Below are 11,145 nucleotides of genomic sequence, written 5' to 3'. Positions count from 1 at the left end.
GGAGGCCAGTTTCCTCCTATGCAGAACAAGTCCACTTCCTTTGTTCTTCACATTGACAGGAGCAAGTGAGCAAACAGGAAGTGCCTTTACTTAAGTAAGTGTGAATATAGTTATGTTTTTGGGGTGGGAGCAAGACTCCCCTAAAATATCTGGATTCAGTGAAGGGTTAGAATTTAAGGAAACCCCTAAATTACTGGGCCTAATGGGCCTTGAGTTTAAAGTGGGTTTTCCATGTCCAGGAAACCACTTGGCGGAAGAACCATCAAAAGGTAATCACTGGAATGGCCGAGACAAACCCATTAAGAAGGTCAGTTTCTGTCTGGGCTGGACAGAAAATGGGGAAAGCCCTCTCTGAGGTAAGAGATAATTAGCAGAGACAAAAGGACAGAGTTTCAGGAGGGTGGAGAACTGCAGTGGGCAATGAGGTAAGCAAACAGGAAAGAATTGTCATTTTTGAAGCTGGAGAGTGGGGGGGGGGGCAAAGCATGAAGCTGCAGAAGAGGTGAGACATGATATTTGGAGTCTCTTGGAATCTGAGGCTGCAGCAATGGAAGAAACAGGACCCTCTTGGGATGTGAATGCTCTGATCTCTCTCAATCTAGACACAGATTGCATGCATATGTAAATAAACCATGTATCATAAAGAGATCACGGACTCCACTTGGCCTCATTGTTCCAAAAGTAAACACAGACCCTGGTAAGCATGCATGGCACCTCTAGAATCTCTCACTGCTCATAGATTGGTGAAACAATGTGTCACCCACTTAAAAGCTTCTAACATCCAAGAAACCTATTGAGGATTATTTAATGGTTACTAATCAGTATCTGCTGAATTCACCCAGTACAATTAAAGCCCATGACCCCTCAATTTCTACATTCCAGTCATGAGTCTTATCCCACCAGGTTTCAATAATTTCTATTAGGTCATATCTGCCACCCTGCATTAAGAGTTCAAATTCGTCTTCATTGTTTCCTATACTCTGTGCATTTGTATAGAGACAACTGAAACCACAAGACGTTCCCTCCAGCTGCTTCCTTCTTGTAGTTTCCTGCCCTTTAGCAGGTTTCTGTAGCACCACCTCAGTTTCCTGTGCATCAACGTGTTTTCCTTTCATCTGTAATATTGTCTCCCTCCTCCTCAGGATTTAGTTTAAAGCTCTCCTGATGGGGTTCATGAGACCCTTAGCAAACACATTCTTGCCAACCACTGTGAGGTATAACCAATCTCTTGCCAGAAGTCCATCCTCAAGGAAGCAGGAACCATGGTCCAAGAAGCCAAACCATTCCTGACAACACCTGAGCAGCCACTGGTTTACCTCCAGTATCTTCCCCTCTCTTCCTGGGCCACAACCTTCAACAACAAGCAGTGATGAAAAAACCCACCTGTACCCTAAGGCTCTTCAGCTTCTAATCCAGAGTCTTAAAGTCCCTTGCTATGTCTGTGTCTGTCAGTATCTCAAAACCAGAATACAATATGAGGGGAGGAAAGAGGGATTTCTGCATAGCTCAGTTTGGGCAGCTAGCAAGCAGAGGGTGGGGAATTTACTAGCCTAAACATTTCTTCTTCTTGCCCCTACAGCAGCTTTCGCCTAATGAGTCCTGGGAATGCAACAGACTTCTCTGAATTATTCCTCCATGGCTTCCCAACCCAGCCAGAGTTTCAAGGGCTCCTCTTCCTGCTATTCCTCTCCATGTACCTGCTGGCCATTCTGGGGAACACAACAATCATCTTCTTGATCCGTTCTGATTTACAGCTCCTCCACGCTCCTATGTATTTCTTCCTCAGCAACCTTGCCTTAGCTGACTTGGGCTTCATCTCCACCACAGTCCCCAAAGTGCTAGAAAACTTGTTGTCTCAAAAAAAGACCATCTCCTATCGTGCCTGCCTGGTGCAGATGTACTTTTATATGTCTTTTGGCAACTCAGACAGCTTCCTGTTGGCTTCCATGGCCTACGACCGTTTCGTGGCCATCTGCTTCCCCTTGCATTATTCTGCCCTGATGAGCCGTCAGCGTTGCCTCCTCCTCGCATCAGTGTCCTGGGTTGTCCCTATTGTCCACTCTCTGCTTTATACCATTTTGATGTCCCACATTTCTTTCTGTGACTCTAGGGAGATCCCACATTTCTTCTGTGATCTTTACCCAGTGTTGGATATCTCTTGCTCAGACAGCAGTGTCATTGAAATGCTGCTTCTGACTGAAGGGGTGATGGAGATCCTAGGGCCATTTGTGCTGATCATCATCTCCTATATGTGCATTTTCTACACCATCCTGAAGATTCCATCAAACTCTGGAAAGAAAAAGGCTTTCTCCACCTGCGGGTCCCACATTGCTGTGGTGGTCTTGTTCTATGGCACTGTGAGCTGGGTTTATTTCAAGCCACGTTCCAACAACTCGGATCGCAAGGACACTTTGGCTGCTGTCATGTATACCATGGTGACCCCTATGCTGAATCCCTTCATTTACAGTCTCAGGAATAGTGAAATGAAAGCGGCCATGAAGAGGGTCATTAGGCACCATTTTCATTAGTGTCTTTAGCTGTCACATCTTATAGTAGCAGGAGTGGGAGCCAACATCACTTGGGCAGCAGAGCACACAGATGGTGTGTACGCTTTCGGGTCTGTTTTAAACTTTGGCCAAAATGTTGGGTATCTGTAATGGGGAAATGGACTGCAATCTGTCTTTCAGGTATTTGGGGCATGCATGTGCTAGGATTAGCTGAACTTTTGTTGTTGTTGTTGTTGTTTAGTCATTTAGTCGTGTCCGACTCTTCATGGACCAGAGCATAACTACCATAAGCAAATATCTTAACCCTAATACATGCAGTAAAGATCAGCATCATAATCATATATTTGCCTTATATTAACTATCACTCCCCTGTAAGTAATAACCAGACTTCAAATAGATAATTAAATTTTGCAAGAGTAGATTTATGATTTAGGAATAGTATATACAAATCCATGCAACGGGGTGAGCTCACATTGCTAGGTCCCAGCTCCTGCCCACCTAGCAGTTCGAAAGCACATCAAAGTGCATGTAGATAAATAGGGACCGCTGCGGCGGGAAGGTAAATGGTGTTTCCGTGTGCTGCTCTGGTTCGCCAGAAGCAGCTTTGTCATGCTGGCCACATGACCCGGAAGCTGTCTGCGGACAAACGCCAGCTCCCTCGGCCTATAGAGCGAGATGAGTGCCGCAACCCCAGAGTCGGATACGACTGGACCTGATGTTTATCGGCCCCTTTACCTTTACCTTTATAGGCAACCAAATGGTCTTTGCATTATTCACTCACACAGGAAGCCTCCCCCCTCTCTATAGGGTATAGTTGGATTCAAACTAACCATCTCCCTTGTTCTCTCTCTTTTTTAGCATGTGTCTGTGGCATATTGTTACACCCACGCTTTAGGGTTTTTTTGGTTCACTGGGGACTTATTTTACTCTTTAGATATAAGTTGTATACTGTATATGTGCTTAATGCAGTGTTTCTCAAACTTGGGTTTTTTTCAGCTATTGTTGAACTACAACTCCCATCATCCCTAGCTAGCAGGATCCCATCAGTGGTGATGGGAATTCTTGTTCAACAACAGCTGGAGACCCAAGTTTGAAAAACACTGACTTAATGATTGCATTGCTGCCCATATATGTGCAGGGCCATCTGAAGCATATCCAGAACCATGGTGCAAAGATCCCTCCGGCGCCCCCCCTCCCCGTTTGCCAGAGTGGTTGACCTTTTCCCAAGTCTCTGCAGGGATAGCTCTCCTCCCGCAGAGGCTTGGGAGGCAAGCTGCATGCCAGCCAGCCATATGGTTGATGGAGCACAGCTGGTGGGCATGCAGGGAAAGGGGAGCCGAGCAGCTCCCCCACTCGCTGGGGTGCCCCTGAGAGGCCAGTGCCCTGGCACAATGCGCCAGTAAGCCCAATAGGAAAGACAGCTTTGTATATGTGTAATCTTGCTGCCCAAGACAACACCCATTTAGAATCATAGAATCATAAAATTCCTGAAATGTAGAGTTGGAAGGGACCCTAAGGGTCATCTAGTTCAACCCCTTGCAATGCAGGAATCTCAACTAAAGCATTCATGGCAGATGGCTATCTAACCTCTGCTTAAGAACCTCCAAAGAAGGAGAGGTCACCCAGGTTCGAGGAAGCTCGTTCCACTCTCTTCAGAAAGTTTTTCCATATGTTTAGCTGGAATCTCTTGTAACTTGAAGCCATTGGTTCAGATTGTACCCTCTGGAGTACAATCTTCCTCCATCTTCCATGTGATAGCCCTTTAGGTATTTGAAGATGACTACTATCATATCTCCTCTCATGGAGGACTTTGTCAAAAAGCCTAACTGAAATCAAGTGTCAGCATAGTGTCAACAAGTGAACACGCACAGCTGACTGATTTGGACGGTGGCCCAGAATTGGGGAATGCAGAAGAGGAGCAGAGTGCCCAGTTCAGAGAGATAGCAGGAAACAGCTCTCCCAAAGCTGTTAATAATCCACCCGGTGTGAAGCAGAGGCGGAGGTGTGGGTTACAAGAGAGGGGGAGGCTGACGTCACTTAATAGACGAAAGAAGGCGTAGTTCCCACAGTGGGATAAAGGGAGGCGGAACAACGCCAAGCACTCAGATAAGTCATCAGACTAGTCATAAGTCAGTGAGAGCAGTGGGCTGGAGACCTGTGGCTTGGTTGTATTTTATTACTGTAAATAAACTTTCTCTTCAACGTTGAAATGTGTGGGCGTCTTGAGGTCGCGACTTAACATCAAGATTCTCCACAGCATTCCTCTGATCCACTTGCAACGCTATAAAAAATAATAATGAGATTTGTCTGGCATGACTTGTTTTTGAGAAAGCCATGCTGGGTCTTAGTAATCACAGCATCCTTTTCTAAATGCTCACACCGATCAAGTAATTATTTGTTCTAGGACCTTTTCTGGTATCAATGTCAAGCTGACTGGTCTTCCTCCCATCTCCCTTTGAAGATGGGGACAAAAATTGCTCGCCTCCACACCGCAGGGACCTCACTTGCTCTCCAAGAATTCTCAAAGATTATAGAGAGAGGTTCTGAGATTACATCCTCGAGCTCCTTCTAGGACCCTTGGTGCAGCTCATCATTCCCTGGAGATTTGAATTCATTTAAAGTAACTAGATGTTCCCTTATCTTTTCCTATTTTGTTCTTCAGCTCCCTCCTTGCATTGCTGGGCACTGTTTTCATTTATGTGTAATAAACCAATCTTCCTCTATTTCCTCGTGTGCAGATTCTTTGTTGGGCAAAAGGGTAAAGGTATACAACCATTTTAAATGGATGCATGCAGTGACTCCACAGAAAAGTTTCCAATCCTCTCAGAGTTGCACAATTAAAATATTTGTAATGCGTGAGCCATGGCCAGTGCAAGACCTTTGGGCACGTGAAGTGAACCACAAAATGGTGTCCCCCTCCGGGGAAGAAGGAATGAGTGAAGATCTAGATCAGGAAGGAGCAGCAGTGGCCAGTTCATTCATTGGAGACCAGATCTGCTGCCCCATGGATCCTGCTGCCTGAGGCAATCACATCACCTTGCTTCATGGGTGGGCCAGCCCTAGTGTGAACGTCTTGCCACCTGGAGTGTGTGTAGCAAGTTTTGAATATCAGAACATCACACATTAAACGCTTCCCGATACAAGGCTGCCTTCTGATGTCTATGGAAGGTTGTATAATTATTTATCTTTTTGACATCTGACAGGAGTTCCACACCGTGGGCGCCACTACCCAGAAGGCCCTCTGCCAGATTCCCTGTAACCTCACTTCTCACAAGTTCTACATGCCTGTCTTTCTTCCCTTACTTTTCACAGCTGAGCCATGGGAGAAGAGAACCACACAGGCCCATTGCAGTTCATTCTCCTGGATGTCTCTGCCCAGCCAGAGCATCAGCATCTCTTTGCCTTGCTCTTCCTCACCATGTACCTGTTGATCCTTCTGGGGAATCTGCTGATTGTCCTTCTGGTCTACTCTGATGCTCATTCACTTGAAACCTCCCCAAGCTTCCATCCATAAGTTTGTCAAAATAAACTTTTGACATGAATTCTAGCAGGATCTCTATAACACAACAGTAGAAACTGTTATTTATTATTTTTTTACAATCTTCTTATGATATAAAAACCTCTGGAATTTAATTATTACAAAAAATAATGCAAGTTAATTGGATTCTAAGGGAAAGGAAGATCCTGATCATTTCTATTCAGTATGTGTTATTTTATTTCATACAATTTATTTCCCAGATTTACTAGCATTTCTACTGATGAGAAAAAATGTTTCTCATGATTTTAGATTCTGTGTTATTATATGTTTACATTTTGTATGCCCTGCCTTTAGTTGCCTATATTAATGAATTGTTTAGTTTGTGATTTATCTTTCTGTATTCCTTGGGTATGATATGGCATTCTACCTGTTAGCTTCCAAATTAAGAGACAAGTATCTATGAAATCTCCAGAAATTCTCTGCTATTTATGGGGAGCGATCTCGTCTTGAATGCCTCCAGACTGTGGGTTTTATTGCTCGAGGCATTCAAACATATTCTGGAAAATGTAAGTTTGTGCAATTAAAGTGGATTGCTCTATCACCCTTGTGCAACAAATCCACTTTAGGGGGGGGGGACTACTTATTGTGGTCATTAAAGTGATAGGAAAATGCATTGAAAAGTGTGGAATGAGGTAATTAAGAACCAGAGAGAAGATACATAAACACCAAGGAAGGAAACCAGGTCTGCTCACTGTCCTATAACAGTGAGAAGACAAACCAAGTCCAACCCAAATTAAAATTTCTCAATAAAGACCAGATGTGGTCTAACCTGTGTGGAAGCCTTGTGCAAGTAAATCAGGATGAGGTCATTATATAATCATACATTTTCCAAACTTACTTTTATTAGTTTTCATATTGTTATGGAACCACAGAGACAAGTAAACAAAGACAAAAAATTCATTAATATAGCCAATTAAAGGCATGGCATACAAAATGTAAACATATAATAACACAGAATCTAAAATCATGAGAACCATTTTTCTCATCAGTAGAAATGCTAGTAAATCTGGGAAATAAATTGTATGAAATAAAATAACACATACTGAATAGAAATGATCAGGATCTTCCTTTCCCTTAGAATCCAATTAACTTGCATTATTTTTTGCAATAATTAAATTCCAGAGGTTTTTATATCATAAGAATATTGTAAAAAAATTAAAAATTAAATATTTACATGTCTAATTTCTAAAAGATTTTCCACAAGGTGACTTGCAACAAATTTCAAAGGCACTCAGGTTTACATTCTAGGTTTACAGACCTCCAAGCTAAGGCGCCTCCCCTGAATATTTGTCAACAGGCAAGTCTCTCTTTGAAGAGAAGTGTGTGGCCACCACAGAAAAGGCTCATTTCATGTCTAACGTCTGAAAGTGAGGGCGCAGAAAATGACCTCCGTATTCAGGAAAGTTCCCATGGAGCAAGCAGCCTTTCTTTTAGACACCTCCATCTTAAGCCACCCAGGTGGCTTAAGGGACCCAGGTGGTGCTGTGGTTAAACCACTGAGCCTAGGGCTTGCTGATGAGAAGGTCGGCGGTTCGAATCCCTGTGACGGGGTGAGCTCCCGTTGCTTGGTCCCAGCTCCTGCCAACCTAGCAGTTCGAAAGCACGTCAAAATGCAAGTAGATAAATAGGAACCGCTACAGCGGGAAGGTAAACGGCGTTTCCATGTGCTGCTCTGGTTTGCCAGAAGCGGCTTTGTCATGCTGGCCACATGACCTGGAAGCTATACGCCGGCTCCCTCGGCCAATAATGCGAGATGAGCGCGCAACCCCAGAGTCGGTCACGACTGGACCTAATGGTCAGGGGTCCCTTTACCTTTTATCTTAAGCCAAACAGGGCTCTGAAGGCTACACTTTGAATTGTACTCAGAAGCAGTCCAGCAACTGCAGTATAAATTTAGCTGGCGCAAAGAGTGTGGTTTTATTTATGTGGCAAATGGCTGAAAAGCTAGATAAAAGTTGGCAACTTCCCATTGATGGCCCTCTTTGTTGGTTTTCCAAACTGGTGCACGGCTGACTCTTGAATCATCTCATATCCTCTATGCCTCTTGTCCTCTGAAACCAAAGCCTTAGTAGCCTTCTCATTGCCTCGTGCATCTCAGTGTTCCTCAGGCTATATATGAAAGGATTGAGCATCGGCGTCACCACCGTATAGAATATAGATGCCACTTTCAATCTGGAGCCAGAGTAGGTGGACGAGGGGCGGATGTAGGTGCCCATCAGGCTGCCATAGAATATGGCCACAGTGGTGAGGTGGGTGCTGCAGGTGGAGAAGGCCTTATACTTCCCCGAAGCTGATGGAACCTTCAAAACCACCGATAAAATGAAGAGGTAGGAGAGGAGAATGAGTGTGAGAGGTCCAAGCATTGTTGCGGTGCCTTCAATCATGAGCAGTGTTTCAGCTGATGAGGTGTCTGAGCAGGAGAGCTTGAGCAAAGGGTGCATGTCGCAGAAGAAATGGGGGATTTCCCGGGAGCCACAGAAGGAAAGTTTAGAGATGGTAGATACATACAGTATCCCTTGGGAAAAAGACAGGAGCCAAGACCCAGAAGCCAACAGCAGGCAGCGCTTGTAGCTCATGATTGTCGTGTAGTGTAGCGGGTGGCAGACGGCCACGTAGCGGTCGTATGCCATGGAGGCCAAGAGGAAGTTATCTGTGGTGCAAAAGACCACAAAGAAATACAGCTGGGCCAGGCAGCCGTTGTAGGAGATGGTGTTTGATTGAGAAACCAAGATGTGCAGCATCTTGGGCACAGCGTTGGAGCTGAATCCTAGGTCAGCCAAGGACAGGTGGCTGAGGAAGAAGTACATGGGGGCGTAGAAGAGAGAGCTGTTGGAGGAAATCAGGAAGATGATCAAGAGGTTCCCCAGAAGGCTAACGAGGTACATAGAGAGGAAGATGGGGAAGAGGAGCCCCCCGAATTCTGGCGCAGAGGAGAGGCCCAGGAGGATGAATCCAGCAACGCTGGTTTGGTTGTCTTGTCCTGTTTCCATGGCTCTGCTGAGAATGGGAATAAAAGAAAGGGAATCACGTTTTTGTTTACACCCAGGTTCTGTACTTCAGCGTATGCAATAATAAAATAAATAAATCTAGTTTCCAAGGTGACAGATGCGGGGACAGGGAAGGAGAAACAGTGACCATCATAATATAACCAAGCAGAGAAACTGGGCTTCCTCTCTACCTTGGTGCCCTTTGGAATAATTATGGCCTTTCAAACAGGGAGGGTCTTGCTTTTGTTTATTACTGTGTTGTGTGTTTTTGTGTTTCTATACTGTAAACTACCCTGTGATCCTTGGATGAAGGGAGGAACAGAAATTTAATAAATGTATAAAAGAATAGGCTGGCTTTATTCAAGATGTGCTGGTTTTGCACTGACTCCCTAACTATGTACCTTGTGGTCCTTACTCACAAGAATTCCAATGCTACAATCCTGTACCCGCTTACCTGGGAGTAAACGCCATTAAATACAAAGAGCCTTACTTCTGAATAGGCATGCAGACCATTGTACTGTAGGGACTCGGCTGTACAGCTGCAAATAAACGTTTTAAGTGCGTTTTAAGTACAACATACAATGTGACGCTAGATGGCGATGGTGAGCCTTATGGAAAATTCAATGTACTGTATTTTTAAAAACGCTTAAAGACACATTTTCAAAGCAGTTTTTATATTTGTCTAGATTCCACTTTCCTGCCAACCTAGCAGTTCAAAAGCACAAAGTGCAAGTGGATAAATAGGTACCACTCTGGCGGGAAGGTAAACGGCGTTTCTGTGCGCTGCTCTGGCTCACCAGAAGCGGCTTTGTCCTGCTGGCCACATGACCCAGAAGCTGTCTGTGGACAAATGTCGGCTCCCTCGGCCTATAGAGCGAGATGAGCGCCGCAACCCTAGAGTCGTTTGTGACTGGACCTAACGGTCAGGGGTACCTTTATCTTCTTAGATTCCACCTAGGTTAATTATAGACTGAATTCTTAATGACTGCTTGGATTTCAGCTTCTTATTATGTCGTAGCATTTGCAGACAATCAGGGCCGTCTTAACCATGCCGGGCGCCCGGGCACCGTGGTGCGGAGATCGCTCCGGCGCCCCCGCTCCGCCCCGTTTCTTGCCGTGGCTGGTGGGTGGGCGCAGGGCGCAGCATGGCTTCCGGGCGGCGCCCTGGCGCCCTGCGCCACCCAGCCTACCCCTAGAGCCGGCCCTGCAGACAATACAGTAGTATGTAGGGAGTGCCTTCTCTCATATTAAACTACCAGAGGAAAGATAAGTCTTGGTTGTTAGGAAGAAAGGGAGGGGGAAGTGGGGAAGTTAGTAGGTCTTCAGAATTACAGAGACTCCAAGAAAGAAAGAAAGAAAGAAAGAAAGAAAGAAAGAAAGAAAGAAAGAAAGAAAGAAAGAAAGAAAGAAAGAAAGAAAGAAAGAAAGAAAAGTTCACTAAAGGGGAGGGGGAAGGAGCAGCTCTTTAGAATACCAGAGATTTCTCTAGTCTGGTGTCCAAATAGCTGAATCATCAATCACAGTCCTGATTTCACTCGTGGCTAAAAAATACTGAAAGTTGGCCTCTCTCCTGCCCCCCCTTTTATATGCATCCCTTTACATTTACTTACTGAACTGCATTTGCCACTTCATTGCTCATCTGCCAGTTAGCCTCCCTGAGTTTAAAAATGGAATTCATTATTTCCCTCTGCACTCACCCAAAATAATTGTTGTTTCCTGCAAACAATGCTGCTGGGGTCAAATAGCACCGGGGAGATTAATGTTGGGGAAATAGTGTGGAACTGAATCCAGATCAGAAACACTTTCTGGTTTAGGCTCCGTGCAGCTGCTCCCCCACCCACCCACCCCGCCTTTTTTCAAAATAAAAATGGCCAGATAATGAACACATATTTAAAAGAATAAATAATATCTAATTTGACTGCAAGAAGATCAAACCTATCCATTCTGAAGGAAATCAGCCCTGAGTGCTCATTGGAAGGACAGATCCTGAAGCTGAGGCTCCAATACTTTGGCCACCTCATGAGAAGAGAAGACTCCCTGGAAAAGACCCTGATGTTGGGAAAGATGGAGGGCACTAGGAGAAGGGGACAACAGAGAACGAGATGGTTGGACA

General features: G+C 44.9%; 2 protein-coding genes across 2 annotated transcripts; one reads left to right on the top strand and one right to left on the bottom strand.

Moving 5' to 3' along the window:
* Positions 1-1,592: 1,592 nt before the first annotated feature.
* Positions 1,593-2,528, top strand: LOC118097700 (olfactory receptor 1G1-like). The gene has a single exon (XM_035140843.2). It carries the CDS (start codon positions 1,593-1,595, stop codon positions 2,526-2,528), a length of 936 nt encoding a protein of 311 aa, XP_034996734.2.
* A 5,538-nt stretch (positions 2,529-8,066) lies between these two features.
* LOC118097702 (olfactory receptor 1f45-like) lies at positions 8,067-9,035 on the bottom strand. Its single transcript, XM_035140845.3, has one exon. The coding sequence runs from the start codon at positions 9,033-9,035 to the stop codon at positions 8,067-8,069; it is 969 nt and encodes a 322-aa protein (XP_034996736.2).
* Positions 9,036-11,145: the final 2,110 nt, after the last annotated feature.

This window comes from Zootoca vivipara, chromosome 15 (assembly GCF_965207765.1).
Source record: "Zootoca vivipara chromosome 15, rZooViv2.hap1.1, whole genome shotgun sequence".
Lineage (NCBI taxonomy): Eukaryota > Metazoa > Chordata > Lepidosauria > Squamata > Lacertidae > Zootoca > Zootoca vivipara.
The sequence above is the reverse complement of the archived record's forward strand: the minus strand, read 5'-3'. Positions and strand labels throughout refer to the sequence as shown.